Here is a 21,863-nt window from a genome sequence, read left to right on the forward strand (position 1 = left end):
TCCACCAGATGCATACATTGGACAACAAATACAAGGTACTTACTGATTGATTTCTATGTTTTATTGGATATTTAAACCTTTTAACAATGTTCGTAACTAAGCTTCTCAGTCTAAGCCAGGTTTGGCCAATCTGTGACTCCCTGTGGCCAGGCCTGATCTAAGCCATCCAGAGCTGCCTGTAACACATATCTGACCAGTTGTTTAACAACTGCTTTCACTCACTGTTGACCCTTTTCTCTTGGATAAGTACCATTTGCATGTAGCTATTAGGTTTCCCACGCCTGGGGGTATGTTTACTAAAGTGTAGGTTTTTAGAAGTGGAGACGTTAGCCCATAGCAACCAATCAGATTCTACTTAACATGTATCTAGCACCTTCTAGAAGATAATAGCTACAATCTGATTAGTTGCTATAGGCAACATCTCTTCTAAAAACCTGCACTTTTGTAAATATACCCCCTGATGTCTCATCCCTGTTTTCTTTTTGGATATCCTGGTATACGTTTGTATACTTGGCCAATAAAGATGATTCTTGTAAGCTTACAAGCAGTCTCCTCTTTCCTAATGTTTCTTCATACCCCAAAGTTACATTGCACAGTAACAGCAGGAAAATGTTTTCTTTATGGAATTAAGTCAGCTTTTGATTGTTTGAACATAGTAACCAGGCCGATCATGGTCTATCTGCTGATTATATTTGCAGACTGGAAATTAGTGCACTAGTCTGCATCCTCAGGAAGAAACATGTACTAGCTGGGTGATGTCACCACACTGTAACAAAGGATCCCATGGGATAACCAAGCCCCTCCAACTTTCCTAAATTTAATAGGATGTGTAATAAAAAAATATGTTATTATAACGTTTTAATTGATGTTCTGCAGGTCAGAGATTTTCTGAACTATATCTCACCCAAACCTGCACCTATGTCATGTATACCTGACCTCAGTCTAGCGAAGAACCACAACTATTAAACCTATTCATGGTTAAACCAGGAATGAGTATGTACAGGTAGTATCATGCAGAAAGGTCTCTAATAACAAGTGATGGAAGCCACAGACAGTGTAGCTCACTTTCACTTATTCTTAGATAAATACCCGTAGGACAATCAGTGCCATTACATGCAGCCTGCAGAAACAGTGTGAATATAATATATATGTCTGCTGTTTCTGAGCATGCCACCCAAGGCAGGCTTCACCCAATGGCTGAAACATCTCTGCTTACTGTATGAGTGTTTCTGGAAAATAATACATCTCCTGGGAGCTGGTTTCCTCAATAGATGTGTATGCGCGTGTGGTATGATATATTGGCAGTCATAATGTCGACATTTGCCTGCAAACTATAAATTTGCGCCCTCCTACAATTACGACGCACAGTATAGCCCCTTATTCACATTATGCCACACAGTAGTGCCACTTATTCACATTATGCCACACAGTAGTTCCCCTTATTCATATTATGCCACACAGAAGTGCTCCTTATTCCCTTTATGGCATACAGTAGTGCCCCTTATTCAAATTATGCCACAGAGTAGTGCCACATATTCACATTATGGCACACAGTAGTGCCCCTTATTCACAGTATGCCACACAGTGGTACCTCTTATTCACATTATGCCACACAGTGGTGCCTCTTATTCACATTATGCCACAAAGTGGTGCCCCTTCACATGCCACACTGTAGTGCCACTTGTTCACATTATGCCACTCAGTAGTGCCACTTATTCACATTATGCCACACAGTAGTGCCTTATATTTATTTATTACCAATTATTTACATAGTGCAAATATATACTGCAGCGCTTTACAGAGAATATTTGGCCATTCACATCATTCCCTGTCCCAGTGGAGCTTACAATCTATATTCCCTACAACATGTACACACACATACTTACACACTAGATTAATTTTTGTTGGGAGCCAATTAACCTACCAGTATATTTTGGAGTACCCAGAGGAATTCCACACAAGCACAGGGAGAATATACAAACTCCACGTAGTTAGGGCCATAGTGGAAATCGAACCCACAACCTCATTATGCTAACCATTACACCTTCTGTACTGCCCAAGCACATTATACCACACAGTAGGTGGCCCCCTTAAGTATCTGTTACTGAAGAGTGGACTGGGCTTTTCTCATTTTTATGAGAACTCCTAATTTGAGAATGACGTTGTCCATTATCATACAGCATGTTGTGCCACTCTCACCGTTCTTTTGTGCACCAAAATCTACCCATGACCTCTAAGGTGGTAGAGGTCAGCGCTGCTCAGCAGTGTTTGTCATAACTACATACTGTGTGTGTGTGCATGCGTATATATATATATATATATATATAGGCACAGTGGCCTTCATCATCCGTAAATGGAAGAAGTTCGGAACCACCAGGACTCTTCCTAGGGTTGGCCGGCCATTTAAACTGAGCAATCGGGGTAGAAGGGCCCTAGTCAGGGAGGTGACCAAGAACCCGATGGTCACTCTGTCAGAGCTACAGCATTCCTCTGTGAAGAGAGGAGAACTTTCCAAAAGGACAATCATCTCTGCAGCAATCCACCAATCAGGCCTGTATGGTAGAGTGGCCAGACGAAAGCCACTCCTTAGTAAAAAGCACATGGCAGTCCGCCTGGACTTTGCCAAAATGCACCTGAGGGACTCTTAGACCATGAGAGACAAAGATTGAACTCTTTGGCGTGAATGCCAGGCGTTACGTTTGGAGGAAACCAGGTACCGCTCATCACCAGGCCAATACCATCCCTACAGTGAAGCATGGTGGTAGCAGCATCATGCTGTGGGGATGTTCTTCAGCGGCAGGAACTGGGAGACTAGTCAGGAGAGAGGGAAAGATGAATGCAGCAACGTATAGAGACATCCTGGATGAAAACCTGCTCCAGAGCGCTCTTGACCTCAGACTGGGGCCACGGTTCATCTTTCAGCAGGACAACGACCCTAAGCACACAGCCAAGATATCAAAGGAGTGGCTTCAGGATAACTCTGTGAATATCCTTGAGTGGTCTGGCCAGAGCCCAGACTTGAATCCAATGGAATATCTCTGGAGAGATCTGCAAATGGCTGTGCACCGACGCTTCCCATCCAACCTGATGGAGCTTGAGTGGTGCTGCAAAGAGGAATGGGCGAAACTGCCTAAAGATAGGTGTGCCAAGCTTGTGGCATCATATTCAAAAAGACTTGAGGCTGTAATTGCTGCCAAAGGTGCATCAACAAAGTATTGAGCAAAGGTTGTGAATACTTATGTACATGTGATTTCTTACAGAGGTCTTTATACCAAGTACTGGTCAGTTTTGACATAATTATTATAATTATGTATGTAAGGGGAAAATTTACTAAGAATCGAATTTGGGAGAGTTTGCAATCTCTGGAGAGTTTGGGAATTTTTTCCCACTCGCAAATTTACTAATGTTAAACTCGGGAGAGAGATCTCCTTTGCTACGGGAAAATACTGGAGAGTTAGCAAATTCTCTTCAATTTACCATCGGCAAAACTCGAGAACCTTTTCACTAGTGAAGATAGGATTCTGGAATTTACCAAGCAGAGAGTTTCTAAACTCTTATGAGATGGAAAAACTCTCCTGTAAAAACTCGTGAAAGAAATACACCTGCCTGTGATCTGCGAGTTTTAACAGAAACATACACAGATCACTGTGATCCATGTATGTTTCTGCCTGTAAATAGAAAAAAAAGTTTAAAAGTTTTTTTAAAAAATGACATAGGGCCCCCCCCCCAAAAAGACTAACCAGCCCCGGACTTGCCAGCCAGTCCTGGTTCTTAAAATTACAGGGAATAAACTGTGTAGGGTTCCACAGTAATTTTAAGAACCAGCACCAGGCAGCAGCGCCAGACCTGGTTTTAAATATAGGGAGAAAAAATTTGCGTGAGGTTTCCCTTATATTTAAAACCATCTCCGGACCCTTTCTAGCGAGGAACTGATGCCACAGCCAGGGGAGCCCTTTCACCGGGCCCCCCAGCCGCAGCGTCAGCCCTGACCGCTAGTCAGTCCAGACCAGGGATCCCTGTGGAGTTGGGGACCCCACCAATAAGGGGGTCCCCCTCTACAGGGTACCCCTGCCCTAGGCTGATAGCCCGGGGTTATCCCTGCCACCCCTGGGCTACCCCTTGATAGTGTAGGTGTAGTGTTAAAAATACAATTAACAACATTGTCTTTACAGTAGAACTGCAGGTCCCAGCAAGCCTCCCCCGCATGCTGGTACTTGGAGAACCAGAAGTACCAGCATGCGGTTCATTAAGGGGCCGCTGGTACGTGTAGTTCACTTGTAAAGAAATGTGTAAAAAACACAAGAGACAAACACCGTGAAAATAAAGATTTATTACATCCATACACACTCGCACATACTCACCTGCTGCCAGATGTTCACGTCTCCTTCTCAGTGTAAAGTATTTTCTGGGAGTACCTGAAAAAAAGATCCAATACTCGCCTTTTGTCCCACGATGTTCTCCGCAGAAATCCAATAAGGGCCACGGACACACTGTAACACCACGCTTCAGCATGTTGTTACAGTATGCTAATGACAGTTCATGGAATTGAGCTGTCATTAGTACCGGGCCGCGAGCCAATGAGCGGCTCCTCCACGTGGCTTATTTATATACTGCTACAGCAGCATTTTCACAATTGTTTCAGGAAATATTCACCAGATTCTGCATTTGGCCTTGAGATTTTGCACATTTTGGGGCTGATTCTGAAGATTTGCCACACAGTAGTGCCCCTTATATGAAGATTTGGTGTATACATTTTGCTATGGGGCCCACATAGGTCTAGCTACGCACCGGGTTGTGCGGAAGCCTGATTTACTACCTTGTGCTAATGTGAGGATCGTGGGGCTAATGCTGGTGGTTTATGCATCTGCAAACTGAAATCCGTGGCACTCATTTACTTTACGCCAACCGATGCAGCCATCACCATTACTATCTGCACTTGCACCAGCCCCAAGCCAGTTGCAAGAGATCCGTCAGCAATAGGCTTCACTTCTCCGTACACATGACTCAGAATTATACAGAGCTTTTGGTACATGCCCACGACACTCCCATGACATTCCCAGAAATCAGGATAGTTATGTTCGATCCTATTGTCATCGCCTAGTTCCTGCCCGAAGCGCCCTATTTAATGGAAAGACTGATTCGGCAAGTTGTATCCAACTCGGAGTAGGACGGGCATAGACAAATGTGTAAATTCTAATTTGCGTTGTATGCACAAAGTCACCATTTGCGCCCGTGAACGGAGATCTGTCCGCCTCAGAATCTGGTCCTTTGGTAGCAAAATTTTGCACTAATTGTCCCAATCTCCCCCCCCCCCTTAACAACAAAGATTGAACTGAAGATTGTCATCCCTGCTCTATTCATAATAAAGTCTCCATACGTTGCCGAATACAGTGCACATACCATTCCAAGGAAGAGTGTACGCATTGCTGCATCTCTGCCCTTCTGTGAGACAGACTGTTCTACCTTGAAAGTCATTTTGCGCGAAATGATGACAGAACTTTCCTCATCTCTACATAGAGCATTCACTTATCACAAGACTCATCAGGATCTCTTTAAGGAACAACATTTCAATCCTTCATATCCAAAGTTACTCTGTCTTTCTTGTAGCAGTTTCCTTGTCATGGACTTTTATTTTCTAATGTGTAGTTCTGTCATGTTTCATGTAGACATCCCCTGAATATCATACATTTGCCAATAGCCATTTTCCGCAACAGCTTCACGCTCTTCCATCTTAACTACACAGACTCTTGCCAAGATATGCCATGTCACGCCAGTGGGGCACTCATTAGTTGCCTGACTTATACACTGTGCAACTGGCCTCATGACAGATCTGTCATTGGTAGAGGCTGTGTAATGCATTGTAGACTAAACTAGAATGAACAGGGTTAAACAGAGTTCTGCACAGCGATCTGACCTCTCCCCCCCATCTCTGTCATTATGTATGAGTAATTGTAATGCACTAACCATTACACTTGTACATGAGCCGCACACTTTGCTGTTGATAATACGATATGTACTTTGGCACACTTTACATGATGCATAGATCTTCTCCCTATGTGGAATGTTTGTGGGTGCAGACATTTAGCCTCCCATTTGTGCATCGTTATGTGTGGTGCTACAGTATGCAGGATTCTTCTCAAAGAACATCCAAGTGGCTGTCTATTTTAACTTTGGATAGGGGCCAGTGGTAATCCAGCTGTAAGACAAAGGATTAACTTCAAACATAAAAAATAGCTTCCATGACCATTTATGGAGAGTTTCTGGCTCTTTGTATGGGTGAGGGTAAAGAACAAGGAGATAAATGGTACTGATGTACAGCTCAGACGTCTCACTACATGGGAGGCCATTTCACTATAGGGTTATGGGCTTTGCCAGGCCTGGTGTAATTACTACTTAAAATGTTTGTTCATTCTAAGAATAAGCACAATGGTAGCCATTAAAACTGTAATAGTGCAAGTGATGTACACCCCTCACTTTCAGTTATAAATAAAGTATTTCAAAATACAGTTCATATGTTTTTTTTGTTTTTTTTTAAACTAGAAGTGATTATTCAATATCTTATACAGATGACAGCAATGCAGTGTGCACGTCTGGAGTGTTCAAATGATGCTCCGGGCGGCACCTCAGCAGTGATTCTGGCTACAGGGTGTCGTTCCAGGCACCCTGCTAGTCAGGTGCAGGAACCGTGGGGCAGAGACTGTGCCATCCACAGGGCTCTGTGCGGCGGCACTGCTTGCATACCCCTAGTTACGGCCCTGGTTGTCATTTCACACATTGTGCTTCAGAAGCAAAGGGCCTCTCCTAACACTTCTTCCATCCCCTAAAACTAATCTTCAAATGCGGCAGGTACCCAAGGCACATTCCTCAGCACTCGTTAACCATTACTTCCCAACTTTCTAAAAGGTTCAACATGTTAGCAGATGATTGATGTGCCTACACCGAACGACTGCTCTGTGTTTGTACACTGACAAACGACTGCACAATTACAATGTCATAATCGTGCAGTCGTTTGCCTGTCTTCTAGTGGATGTGTGCCTTTAGGCTTTAATGGTCTAGTGATGCACATCTCAGCTGCTACATTTCAAATAATGTGGGCCTATCTTTCATTCATGTGAGTGAAAGGAGCCCTGGGACCTGCCAGATTACAGGTAATGCTGAACCCAAAAGTTAGTGGGCTTCTGTATTATAGATCGAGTGAAATAGACACGTTTGGCGGACCACAGACTTTGTGATATAGTCGCGCCATGTGACTTTTTTAAGAAAAAATGCGTCTAACTAATGGGCATCTATTGGAGCAATTCAATTGTTGCTCTGATCAGACACCCATTAGTAGCTTACACATCCAAAGAGACAGGGTTTAACTGCGTAAAGCCGCCTGCTTTGGGCGTCCACAGTCATGGTTTGGGCGCCTAAACTAAGGATTTTTCACACATTTTCTTCTCACACCTCCGGAGGCTGCGAGAACAAATGTGACAGCTAATTTGCGTCTGATCAGAACAACAATTGAATTGCTCCAATAGACACCCATTAGTTAGATGCACAGCCTTAACAATTAAATTCCCATCAATATTGTATTAAATAAAAAAATAGAAGTTAATTAAAAATCCACTTTATCTTCGTCAGGCGTTTTGGTATATGCTTGTAAAACATAGCTTACTTGTATACATGGGTTGGGTATGGCATTCCGGCTGTCAGAATCCTGACATCAGCATCCTGACATGGTTAGCATACCGACACTAGTTGTTCGTTATACTAACCCTCCCCTTCTCCCTACCCTAACCCTCCCTCTTTGGTGCCTAAACCCCCCTAGTGGCTGAACCTAACCTCCCCCTCCCTGCACCCTAAACCTAACACGCCCACCTTAGTGCTTAACCCTCCCCCTAGTGCCTAACCCCACCTCACCCCGCTGCTTGCCTTTGGCAACCCGGCGGTCGGGATGCCGGCGTCAGTATTGTGAGAGGTGTCGGGATTACGATGCCGGTAATTTCAGTGCCGGGATGCTGACTGTATCCTGTATACACAGGTAAAGAAATAAAAAAACACCTAATAACATAAAGGGAGGAGGTGGTTTGTCCATATAGATCATACCCAAGAAACGGGACAGTTTGGATAAAAATAGGGATGGAGAATTGGGTCAAAAAAAGGTATACAGTAAGACTTCTTTTTGTCACCTTGACAAATATATGGAAGCAAAAGTGCAGTCACCAGATAATGACTGGTTATATTAAACCTAAGACATTTCATGTATATTACAAGTATCCTTATTCTTCATATAAATAAGCCTTTGATCGTGTTTAAGGCAAGCCCAGCCAGCATTTCCTGTGTAACGGAAGCTGCACCAAAACGGCTAAGATATAACCCCCTTTAGAAAGGTCACTGAGGTTTCCTATTGCAGCCATGCAAACCATTCTTACACCTGAGCAGATCTGTTCTGGGTTCAGCCTTAACACATATATAATGTCACAATAAGGGAGTCAGAGTTGAATGTAAGTGCCAATTTTCAAGCGTAAAATACACTTTCTCCTTCGACCTATAGGGGACACTGGAACTCAAGAGAGTGGGGTATAGACGGTGGTAGAGTAGAGCCTGGCACTTTAATTTAGAAGTGTGACTGGCTCCTCCCCCTCTATGCCCCATCAGCCCCAGTTTAGAAATTGTGCCCGAGATAGCCGGTGCACAGTGGGGCTGTCTCCAGCCCCTTAGTATTTTATTTATTTTATAACACAGTCAGACCTAAACAGGAGTGCACAGGGCTTCTTTAAAAAGCCTCTGACAGCTCCCATACGCCGCTGCAAGAAGAAAAGACAGACAGACTACCTCACCTGTCTCTGTGAGGCCCGCCACAGCTGGAAAAGGCTTGTGTCTGGGTTCCTTACCTGCCCCCTGAGACCAGCAAAATGTGAGTATACCACTGCTCCTCAGTAGCAGGAGCAGTGGAGAAAGACTGGGCTCAGTGACAGCGTGCGCCACGCGGCTGTCACAGTTAGATCTCCCTCCTTCCACATGAAGTGGCTGAAGGAGAGGAGACTTATTACAGCCAGTAATAGCTGTTTCTGCTGATTTTGTGGCAGCAGTCCACGCAAGGGGGGCACTCAGCACCCTCACCTCGCTATTAGCGCATGCATACCCTTCCTGGCATCTCCATTGGACGGGGGCCGGGTCGCAGCGCTAACTGATGAGTGGCAGCACCTGCCGCGCCGGTGCTTGTATCAGAAAAGCACCGGCGCAGATTTACGTGAAGATACAGCTACTTATTCAAATGTATTAATTGATGTCTGTGCCCACTTGAATGCCCTATTTAGTGACCAAAACCTTGTTGGGCAAGGACAATTGCAAGTGGGTCATATGTAAGTGACCCCCATCTGTGGATTCCAAGTGTCAAATTTGTTGCCCAAGGCTAGTTAACCCATGCACAACTACAGCTACGTATTAAAATATAGAAAATCTGGTCCCTGTGCCCACTTTACCACCCAATTTCATGCCCAAAACCTTGTTGTGCAAGGACAATTGCAAGTGGGTCATATGTAAGTGACCCCCTCTGTAGATTCCAAGTGTCACATTTGTTGCCCAAGGCTCTTTAACCCTTGCAAAACTACAGCTACTTATTCAAATGTATTAATTAGTGCCTGTGCCCACTTTACCAATCTATTTCATGCCCAAAACCTTGTTGGGCAAGGACAATTGCAGGTGGGTCATATGTAAGTGACCCTTCTCTGTGGATTCCAAATGTCAAATTTGTTGCCCAAGGCTAGTTAACTCTTGCACAACTACAGCTACTTATCCAAATATAGAAATCTGGTACCTGTGCCAACTTTACCACCCAATTTCATGCCCAAAAGCTTTGTGGGCCAAGCAAAATACAATTGAAATTTGTGTAATAGACACCATATTTTGTTTATTCAATGTAAGCTTATTGATTCTATTTGATAAAAATGTTTTAATATAACATCTGAATAAGAAGCTGGAAACTGAATAAGAAGTTGTTTAGTTTGTCCCATTACTTTTGGCCCCTTAAAAAGTGGGAGGCACATATTGAAACTGTTGTAATTCCTACACCGTTCACCCGATTTGGATGTAATTACCCTCAAATTAAATCTGAAAGTCTGCAGTTAAAGCACATCTTGTTTGTTTCATTTCAAAACCATTGTGGTGGTGAATAGAGGCCAAAATCTGAAAATTCTGTCAATGTCCCAATATTTATGGACATGACTGTATATATAATGGGAGGTGCTATCTGATGAGACTAATTGCAGACACAGAAAACAGACAGATCTCAGGTGCACAACTCCAAATTACTGATAATATATAAATGCAATAAAATTTAACAATTTTACAATTTGACATGATTTTAGCATAATCATGGCCAAGGTTATGGGCACCTACCCACCATATATAGGTAACCTCTTTAGGGTAGGTCCCTAACATACCAGGGTTCAAATCCAGAGCGCAGGACAACCCTAAATCAGCGAACAGTGAAGTAAAGAAGTGAATAAGAAGCTGGCCGAATAAGAAGTTAACTTCAGCCTCGTGCACCGGCTGTTGTTGCCACGCCAGTGCTTGTAGGTGAGAAGCAGCGGCGCTGGTTTCTGCACACAGCCGCTTGAGGAGCGCAGCTGTAAGTTGCCACACCGGTGCTTGTATGAGAGAAGCACAGGCGCTGTCTTAAGCACTGGTGCTGGCTTATGCTTACAGCTGCCTGAAAGCGAGGAAGAGCGCTGAGTGTGGCTGTTAGTTATCACGCAGGTGCTTGATGAAAGAAGCTCCCACATAGTAGATGCTCCCATAGCAGGGAGTTTACAGCGTGGCCCCGCCATTTTGTAGCAATTCAACAGCATTGGAAAGGGCCAGTACAAGGATGGGAGACCTTATTAATTGCTACAGGTAGCAGCGCTAATTGTGAGAGATGACAGCTCCTGCTCTCCTGTTAGAGTCAGGGTCTGCAGCTTACATTGTGATAGGCACGATTCCCTAAGACATTGCTCTTTCATACGGGACCCTATACATGTCCTGTGGCCTTCTATGTACCCACATGTATATAAATATATGTACTTACACTAGGTGTCTAGGTTCAGCTTAGGCTGTTCTACTGGGATATTCTGCCTTGCGACACTTGGGTCTTGGGCTATTACATCGCGACCTTGGACAATATCCAGTGTAGTTCTGTCCCTGTCAGTCAATATCTCAGACGCCCCTTTCGGGGGGCCTATTATTATTTACAACTGCAGTACTTTTACACCAGTGGCGCACTTTGCAGCGCCCGGTACTTATAAGACACCAAGAATACAGTATTCTAAGTACTGTATAAGCAGGCTGATCTCCTGGTACAGGAGTCTGACAGTAGACTTACTGTTGCTACTACTATTCCTTTCGAAGAAATTGAGAAACCTGTTTAAAACTCTAACTGAGGTTATGACCAAAGGTATATTCCTTCTTTAATTGGGATAGTTAACACAATCTGTGTCTATGTACACTTCTCTGTATGAATTCTGGTACTTCATAATATTGACTAGTTGCAGACTGAACGAGCTATCTCAGCCAGATAATTCTCTAAAGCAGTGACCCTTGGGTAGATTTCCTATTAGAACCTAGAGAATCTAGGTTCTATTCCATCCTCAGGGCTTAATTGGTTAAAATACAACAGACTGCAGTTACAGTTACTATGTCTGAAGGCCTAGGAGCCACCTGCCGAGATAGGCAGGGTCAGGCCTGGGTTGACCACTATTAATGTTAGGAGACACTGGTGGAAATCCATTATCTAATACGTGATATTTCTATGTGTACCTTGATGGTACAGGGTCTTCGTTAATATTTTAATCCTGTGATTCTGCCTTTTTGGCTAAGACGCACTTCACCATTATAAGTGTATATATATTGATACTTACACTAGCAGACCATTTTTTGGGGTATACAGTATGTATAATTGCTATATGTATACACATCCCTAATGGAACATTCTCAGGGAATAGAATGTGGTCTTGTTGTATGACCTTCATGTCTCCACTAACAATTTTGCTAGTTTCTACAGTATTTTCTACTGCAGCATCTCCAGACTGAAGTCTGAGCTGTAGAGCATTGAGTTTTAGACCACCGATGCTACTCTCTATAACTGATGAGGCGGGTTGCTGTGCGATGGAAAAGGTCAGTGACATTCTATGTAGCGTCGCTCACAGGTAAGCGGGCTTACCCCACTAATGCCTCGGAAAATGCTCCTGATAATGTAACCTGACATTACTCAACTGTTGTTCTCTCTTCCGCACCCTAGCTGCTGTCCTACCAGACATTCACCCTCTTATGGTACCTGTTCACGTTAGTTGGCTCTACGCCTTAGAGCTTTCCTAGCGTGTGGGTTCATAGTTCCAGCATAGTGATTAGTGACACTATTGTATAGAATCTGTTGGTATGCTATATTCTGGACTGAGGTGCATTTATGGGCTAGCGCACAGATTTTTCATTAAAAGATAATGGTCACAGGTTTGCTATGTTCGGGCCAAAAGCTGGTACTCTCTACACACTTCCATCATGTTGGAAGTTGTCTGTTTGGGGTTTTCTGCTATGGTTTTCTTTTCCGCTGTTGCATAAAGTTTATTGTTTTTCTAGACGAAGTGGACGCTGGTCTTCGCCTAGACTCGCTGAAGGGTTCCAGTTGCTGTTTTATCCCTCTGTTCCAGAAGGGGTTGTCCTGCTGTATTACCCTCTCCAAGGACTTGTAGTCTCAATCCTCTCAATGCCGTCTCTGCCACATGTCCAGTGGGATCTCCTCTTGTTGGAGACTTCTACGATCTAACCCTTCCGCTGTTTTATGAAAATCAAAAAGCAAAACCCTAATTAGTTGGACCTCAAGAGTGGTCCTGGTCGACTGTTTGGTAATTGGCATTGGCCTTCATGTATAATCTTTGTTAGAGTAGTCTGTGGACTGGATCAGCTCTGAATTTGTATATACTGTATGTATAATTTTACATATATCGATATTATTTATGCCCGGCAGTGCTGGGATTCTACTATCTTCATGCATCTTCCTGTTTTACACTCTGGTACAGTTTTCTCGAGTCTTGTTCTCGTGTTACCGCCCTTCTCCTATGGATTCTTGTTAGGGTTCTCTGCTACCAATGGTCCGGGTTGGTCTGTTTTCAGCTGAGATTACGGTGTTCTGACGATTCTTAACTGCGGTTGTCCACTGGATATTCGTTCTGTTCCATTCGACTCACGCTGTGTTGTGGAATTTTCTGTTCAGCAAGGAGTTCTGATTGTCTCCTGTGCTCTACGATGCTTGATTCTCAGCTCTTGCTTTTCAATTGGGACTACGGTTCTTGGCGGTCCCTGGTTCGGTTTGGCCGCAGGGGTCGGCAAGTTCTCAGCACTTCCCACCTGGGAGTTTAGCTTTGGGACGTCCCCACTGTCTTGAGCTCCAGTGTCCTCTAGTGGATGAAGGAGAAAACAGGATTTTGGTACTTACAGATAATTTCCTTTTTCCGATTCCACAGGGGACACTGGATGCCCACCCACCACTGCCTCCTGCCGTTTTGTTTGGTTCATTATATGGTTGTGTGACTGCCTGTGTTTCCTGCAGTGGGTTCCTCTGTTTTCCTTCAGTCGGTCTTGTTCCGTTTTGTGGACTTCTCCTTGTTTACTTGTTTATCTTCCGTCTCCTCTCGGGCTCAGTTTCTTAAACTGGGGCTGGTGGGGCATAGAGAGGGAGGAGCCAATCACACTTCTAAATTATTTAACGTGCCAGGCTCTACTCTAACACCGTCTATACCCCACTGTCTTGAGCTCCAGTGTCCCCTGTGGAATCGGAGAAAGGTTTATTGGTAAGTACCAAAATCCTGTTTTTTCTTACTGTGAATGTAAAATTTGAATACCATATTAAGTGATTTGTGTATCCCTGACTTGCGTAATCTTACATGGGAAGAGACAGAACTGGGCAGGGAAGGGGCATTTCAGAATGGAGTAATTATAGTACAGGCATGTTCACATAATTGCTTTGTATTTGAAGCGTGAAACAGATGCCAGCAGGTAAGTCCTGTTGTGGGTGCTCAGCCTCTAACAATACCTGTGCTGACTTTGTTGATGAACAAAAATGTTTAAATAAAGCTAACAAAAAAAATTATGTGCACCCCCCCCCTTCCGAAAGTGCCTCCAAAACCAGTGTTGTATGGGGTAGAGTGGAGACCAACAACATGGGTTCTCCCTAAGAGAAATCAGCCACCAGCACTAGTCTTTGACAGGTTGGGCTAGTGAAAACTGTGTAATCCCTAGCACGTGGGTGTTGTGCTTGTTAATTCTTGTAGAAGTGCACGTGCCAGGGCTGCCAGAACATGCTTGTAGATTACGATGAATGGTGCCTCTAGTGTAGCTCCCTGTTCATGTTCCCCTAGGAGCTGTTTGTGTGGTCTCTAGATTCTTATTATACTACTGTATGTATGCTAACTTGAATAATTGTTCCCTATGTTGCAAAAAACATACAGTAAGTAACTTGCCACTCAGTAATACATTATCCAGATAATTACCAGAATCGTGGATGTTCATTTTTAAAAGTACAAGTTAAGCCAAACAATATAAACATGCACTTGAAAAGCTCAACGCAAGAAAACTCTGTGTTCCCAGTGTACCATGTATCTACTGAGAGCTGGTTTTTAGTTTTTCTAAATTATTGATTTCAAACAGGTAAAGATAAAGAAACCTGTTCTGCAGCATATATAACTGTCTTATTTATTGATTTAATAGAGATAGATAATCTTTCTGAATTATATTACTTATTGCTACTGTACATGTTACATCCAAGTCGCTGTATGAACTGCCCTGCCTGCAGCCCTGCTTATGTATCTGAAAAGGGTATCACTGAATTATATGTGAGCTGATCATGTGACACTCACTTCCAGTCATGTGACACCATCTTTGGTCCCATGCTATGTTGTTGCCAAGGCAAAGTGTATTCATCCTCTTTAATTGCAGTGACTTGAATGTAGGATGGATTTTAGAGAAATATGTTTACAATAACCAACTGCTACAGTGTTGTTCTGGCAGTTAGTAAATTGCAATAAATAACCGCTACAAGATATAGGCATTATATAGGCAGGTGTAATTCTACTTTAACTCTGCTCAGCAACAGTGATATTGGTTAAAATCGCATCCATTCATTTTTACACTGCCTATTGTAATTGCATACATGCTAGTCTTTGGCAGCCAGGTCGGCACTGGGCGGGAAGTAAGGAATAGTCGTGAAGCATGTGAGCGGGGGATTTAGGGGGGTGGGAGTGCAATAATGCCTTCGCTTCATCTTGGGCCTGCCCCCGTTATGCTATGCCATGATTACCGGCATTGTGAATCGAGGGCGGGCCCACGATGATGCATTTCAACACAAATTGCATCAATGGCAGCTCGGACTTCCCACTTAGTTCGGTAGCATTCCAGACACTCTGGGAGAGTAGGCAAGTATGTGTAATTATAAATGACCAGGGAAGGGGGGAATAGGGGGATATAGTTTGAGCACAGGATATAATATATTGGATATAATTAGTCAAAAGAATAATGAAAATCCACAATTATAAATATCAAACCCTAGTATAGGTGTCAAGCAAAAATATTGTAAAGTGTGGAGGTGCTCCCCATGAGAGTATAGATAAACGTAGTATGGGGAAGAAGAAGAAAACTCTCTTGTTGGGGGCACTCGAATGTAAAGGTTATAATAAGAATAATATATAAAAAATAACTTTTATTAGATATATTTTAAATATGCATCTGACTGAGGAAGCGACAGTGAAACGCGCGTCTCAGACCCGGGAATCCAGCTGTGTACAGGCGGGATTCGTCATGGCAGCATACTGACAGGCTCTTCTAGCGGCAGATTTTCTATACTACACACCGGCTCCCTGGAGGTGAGCGCTCAGGTACTTTTCATACTACACTTTCTTTAGCGCACTGAGTGGCTTTATTTAACAGAGACAAGTTTGTGACCCTGCAATACCTTTAGGGCAACAGAGCTCCACTTGTCCTGTACTAGCCATAGTGCAGCTACACTCATACTCTTTCTTCCTATCACTGCATATGTGATCTGGGTTTCCCACCACTCACCACTACCTTTGGTATATGACTGGCAGCAGCACAGATCGCAAACCTATGCTGTGTTATTTCATTACGATAACTATTGTTTCTATGAGTACTCTCATTGGGGTGCGCCTATTAGAGGTTCCTGCAATGTTTACACCAGGACCTTCTTTTTAACGCAGTCCAACAGCAGATACTCATTGTACTTATTCCCTACCCTGGGAGTACCTTTATAGTACGCTCACATGCCATTCAATGGCTATACAATGGCATGCAGCAGCTGCTATTTTGTAAACTCCACATAAAGGAGTAGCTTTACTTTTTCCTATAACCTTACTGTCTACAAGTACCTGGGTGGCATCACAGGCGACCTACGTGTGATCTGCCTCTCATTACAACCTGTGATTTACTTATATTCATTTTGATATTTGCAGGGTCAGCTGTTATTTCATCTGACCCCCTTATCATTGTATTTCTCTGATTACTGTTCAGTGTTATTGTGCTGTGATATCTCACGTAACCTATATTGAATATTGTATGGTTATTATCACATTCTTTTCTAGAAGATTTCCTTGTATGCTTCTGCCGTAATTCTGATTAGCCATTGTGCTATGACGACATTATGAGGTCATTGAACTAGTATATGTTTTATATAGGTCTCAATATTGTATGAGACAGAGAATTATAGACCTATTTGTAATATTTCACTTAGCTTCACATAATTGTGATAAGTATTGTATTATATGTTGTCTTATGTTCTATGTATGTTCGTGTTCTGCTTGTGATAATTTATAGCTGTTATTCCAACAGTAATGCCAATAAGTAACAGGCTCAGACTTGTTTTTGGTATTTTAAAATATATCTAATAAAAGTTATTTTTTATATATTATTCTTATTATAACCTTTACATTCGAGTGCCCCCAACAAGAGAGTTTTCTTCTTCTTCCCCATACTAAGTATGTGTAATTGTCATGTTTTATGCCTCTGTCTCTCTATCTTATTATATATCTAATTTGCTTAGTCCCTTTGTCCGGAACGCTCTTTGAATATCTCAAAGACTAATTAAGATATTAATGTGATTGTTTTACTACGAATTTCAATCAGCGATAAATTACAGAATTTGGAATAAAACTATCAAATTTTATGAAAAAAAATAATATAGACAAAAACTATAATAAATGCTTTGGTATAGCTAACCTGAAAATATCAAGAAAATTACCAGAACCCAGAGCCGGCACAGTGACCCGGGGGAAGCGGCATAGGGGTGACCGCCGCCGGCTGCTGTTCTCATGCACTACTGGTGGTCTGTGCTCTCACATGGACCCGGCGCCCTAGTCATGTGCGGACACTGTTTACGTTTTGCCCAGTTCGACTCCTGATTGGCCGTCTGGCTGCGTGACGTAGCTATTACATAATGGGTGAGGCCGCTGGCAGCACAACATGTGATGCCCTGCCGTAGGGGGCGCTCTTCTCTCACCTATTTTCTCCAACACGTCAATTCCAGGCTCGCAACTCCCAACCAATCAGCGTCTCAAAAGCAACACCTCTTTACTCTGCTTTCCACGAGAGCTGCCGGCAGCCCTGATTGGCGGGAGGCTGGGAGACAGTGAGGCAGAGTAATAGTGCATTATCAATTGCATCTATAGGGGCTCAGCTTGCAATACCCTCTGGAAACTGTCCATTTTGCTTCAGAGTCCATGGCCAAATATATCATCGCACTCACAAATTGGCGAAATGTTGCAATAAAAAAATCCCCAAAAAACCTAAAAGGGCGTGGCTTAGCTGTTTATGTTTCACACACATCTTTTATTACCCGATTCCGTCGTATTAACATATGATCTAGCCATCATCTAGCGTAGCATTTTTCATAGGTATGTTCTGGGTTCAAATTGGCTAAATGTTCGCCATGGGATGCTAGTTGTGTAATATTTTGATTGTTGCTTTGTACTTACGCTATGGTTAGCTGTTGTGTATTGTACTTATGCTGTGACTTTTTATGTTTACCCCTTGCACAGCGCTGCGGACACTTTGAGGCACCTTATAAATGAAATATAATAATAATCATAGTTCAGAAGCAATGCCATTTTATCTGATGTTATGCTTTTATCGTGTACTCTAAATGTATACCATTTCCTAAACGGTTTCCTGATTAGAAAGCACCTTCTAAAATAAGCAGAGTCAGCAGCACTGTTCTGACTACACACAGAGTTTCCTTATCTTGGCAAGTTCCCTACATTACTCATCAGAGCATCTGCACATAATTTAATATTAGGTAACTAAACAAAGTATGTAATGAAGAAGAAAAAAAGGGTCTGTGAAGCTCAGGATTCTTAAACCAGCATGTAACACGTGCTGAGTGATATTTGTTTTACTCTCTTTCCTTTCAGTGATGAAAGACCCTTTGAAAGGAAGGTTTGCCCCGGCATAGCTGTTCCTCCAGGAAGCACAGCATGTTCAGCATAGAGGACCTCCTAGTTTCTCATGGGTACAGAGTGTCTAAGAACACACTCTCCTCATATCAGCACAGGACTGACGGCTATCAACATGAAGCCACGGACAGCAGGTCTGGAAGTGGGATGTTAAATGGTTTTCAGCCAGACCCAGAGTCCTTTGCTGCAAACCCCACTCAGACCAAAGGTTTTTTCAGTGACCATGAAAAGAGTTATGTGAACAAGAGGCGGCAGATCATCTCTGCAGGTTATCCCAAGAGCAATCAGTCTACAGAGGCATGTCATACTTCAGATGCATGGTATGTTTTCAAACCTACAGTACATTTTGTATCTCAGTGTATGTGCTCAGCGTCTGTCCTGATAAAACAATGTGCCACTGTGCAGTTTTTTCTATTCCGCTAGCATTTTTGTCATTTTTCATGCTAATTCTTTTGCAGAGTCCTATTTTTAGCCAAGCTGTACCGTGATTGTGCATATTAAACTATAGACGGCTTTATTGTTCTGAAAGCAAATTTTACTCTTTTGTAAGCTGTAGATACATTTCAAACTGGATTTGATATGTTCATAGCTGTATTAAAATGTTTTCTGTTATTCTGTTTTCTCTAATTCAAAAAAGTTTAAGTACTTAACACCATGTAATTTGATTGGATAAGTCCCTGTATTTTATTTTATCCTCAGTAAGAATGTATTTGACCTGCCAAGTTTTTTTTTTTTTTTTTTTTTCATTGTAAATATTTTTATTTCTTTTCACCATTTGGACAGTTCAGCCCAGGAATGTGTTGTGTTCTAAACAACACATTCCTGTATTTGGTAGTTCTACTTCTCATCACTATTACCCTAATCTTCACCAGCGCTCCCAGTGTGCCTGCATCCTCAGGGTATGCCTGCATAGTGAGCACCCTTCTCATCTCTTCTCATACACATTGTGAAGACTGAACATCAGCATGGACGGCAGCGGTGTTAGTTGAGACTTATAGGTACATTTACTAAAGTGAGAGTTTTTAGAAGTGAGTTTTAGAAGAGATGTTGCCCATAGCAACCAATCAGATTCTACTTAACATTTCTTCTAACTCTAAAAAAATCTCACTTTAGTAAATTTACCCCTTAGAGTAACTGATTCTAAGTGGGATGGATCTCTCTTAATGGACGCAGTGTCTGTGCATACTGTGCACACGCAGACACAAATTCACGCATGTTTGCGTTTGCAGGTGTTCAATCCACCATGAAATTGTGTGTTTTGGGGCGTGGTTTGGGCAGCGACAATGTGATTGCATGTAACCATCCTGACTTGTGGGTGTATATCTAATGCTCTGAGCGATGCTGAGCCGTGAGTACGGGGTACGGAGCCTGTCTCTGATGGATTTCTTGCACCTAGTATGGGGCTGCGCAAGTGCAGATACTAATGATCACGGTTGCTGTGACTGGTGTAAAATGAATAGGAGGCACAGGTTTCCACCTGCACATGCACTTCGCCCGCATTAGTTGAACGGATACTAGCATTAGCATAACGATAGAGCGGCTGTCTGCAACTACAACCACTATGTGTGCAAATCTGAATCAGCCCCAAAGGCTCTTGATGAAGAGTTGAACAGTTGGCGTCAGTTGTAACTTGCGAGTCGAACGCAAACAACTACGGATGATGCTGATTCAACTCTTTGAAATCACCATTTGCGGCTAAAGGGGTGTAACTGGAGATGTGACTGGGTGCAGGGCCATCAAGAGCAGGCCCTGGCACTAGGGGGCATGCCCAAAATCTGGATGGCATGGCCACGCCCCCCAAAAAAATAGATTAAAAAAATTATCTGTAGTGGGGAGGGGGTGGGGAGGGGGGTTTGGCACAACGAATGCTGCAGGGTTGGAGTAGTGACCCCTGGCGCATCCGCTATTTCCAGGGTCCCCATTGGACATTCTGCCACGCTGCCAATGCTCTGTCACATGAACCCCGGCTCCTGGCGCTCAGCCAATCAGATCCCTGGGGGAGGGGCCGAGCTGTGCTGGAAAGGGGGACAGATGTTCCCCTAACAGCTGACCCAAGCCCCCACCGGGCCCCTCCAACAAGTCCAGGCCTGGGTAAACAGTACCCGCCCCCCTCGGCATTTTGAGTCTAATATATTGTGGCAGATCTCCTGGGTAAATAGTTGTGGTAAGATTAAGAAATTAAATTATTTTATGTTTAGATTTTAATTGATTTAAGAACAAAAAATAACATTCAGCTGACAGGCCCACTTTAATAGATTTAAAGTAAAAGTACTACTTTGAAAGCATTGTCCTACATTAGTAGATCAACATTTCATATGTAGGATGAATGCTCACGGGTGGGTTTAATTTGCCCATGTCACATTCAGTTTTTTCCCTAAGGTTGACAGGGGAGAGGTGACCCCAATGTGCTAGAGATGATTGATACCCATGAGGGGTGTAGCCTGTGCATGCAGGGTTCTTTTCAAAAAGGATTTGGGAGAGAAAACTAATCTCCAATGTTCTGGATCCTCTCTTCCATCTGACGGGCTGCAGTACGGGTTGCTTGTGCACTTTGTGTTAGATCAGCCTGACAAAGTAACACATGCCACAAAACAGCTGTAGGCTGATAACTACCATTGTCGCCTTGAGATGATCTTATTTGGGATACACATGTGACATCAAATTGGTATCCTGCTTCCGTTTGTACTCTAGCACTGTTTTTAAATGGGGCAACACATATTACATTTTGTCTGTTTGCAAAGTGTCTCATACTGTAGTATTTTGTCAGGCTTGTAGATATAGGACTTTTATGTAACATTTTGCTCCAAAGCTAACTTCATATATAGAATGAAAAGTCAGTGACACTGAAAAACACCTTTTCACAATACAAACACAGGAAACATGCATGATATAAACAGCCTTGGAAAAAATGTCAGGAAGAGCACGTCCCGTCAGTCCGTCCAGGTGGCCGGTTCTATTTATTTATTCTAATAGTGATAGATAACGTCTATGTGCGCTCAGGAGTATCAAAATCAGGATCTAGTGTAAATGAAAATGTCTTGTCAATCACTCGATTCAGTACAAAGTATTTGTTAAACCATACATCTGGAACTCGATATTTATCCTGTTCTGTGCTAATAAGCAGGCATGAGAGATCAGTAGTTCATACAGCTGGTTATTGCATTATCACTAATTTATACTGTATAACTTCCAGAACTAGAAACATGTACTCATCAGCTCACTGAAATGTAGTGTAACCTAAAATAAGACGACATCCAACTTTTTCTGCATATAGAAAATCAAATTGTTTTTGTTTGATGGGCCAGATGACTACACTCTTGCTCACCTGTGGGTTCCATACAGTGGAGCAGAGTTAGTTTTGGTGCTGGACTAATATTCAAATTCACTAGG

General features: G+C 42.9%; 1 protein-coding gene across 1 annotated transcript in view; it reads left to right on the forward strand.

Moving 5' to 3' along the window:
• JCAD (junctional cadherin 5 associated) overlaps nt 1–21,863 on the forward strand; it is a 126,446-nt gene that overhangs the window by 63,599 nt on the left and 40,984 nt on the right. Inside the window, exon 3 of the mRNA XM_088455535.1 lies at nt 18,432–18,793. Within this exon, the coding sequence (XP_088311661.1) occupies nt 18,495–18,793 (299 nt within the window). The 5' untranslated portion in view covers nt 18,432–18,494. The remainder of the gene's footprint in view (nt 1–18,431; nt 18,794–21,863) is intronic.

Source organism: Taudactylus pleione, unplaced genomic scaffold (assembly GCF_031769625.1).
Source record: "Taudactylus pleione unplaced genomic scaffold, aTauple2 ptg000659l, whole genome shotgun sequence".
NCBI lineage: Eukaryota > Metazoa > Chordata > Amphibia > Anura > Myobatrachidae > Taudactylus > Taudactylus pleione.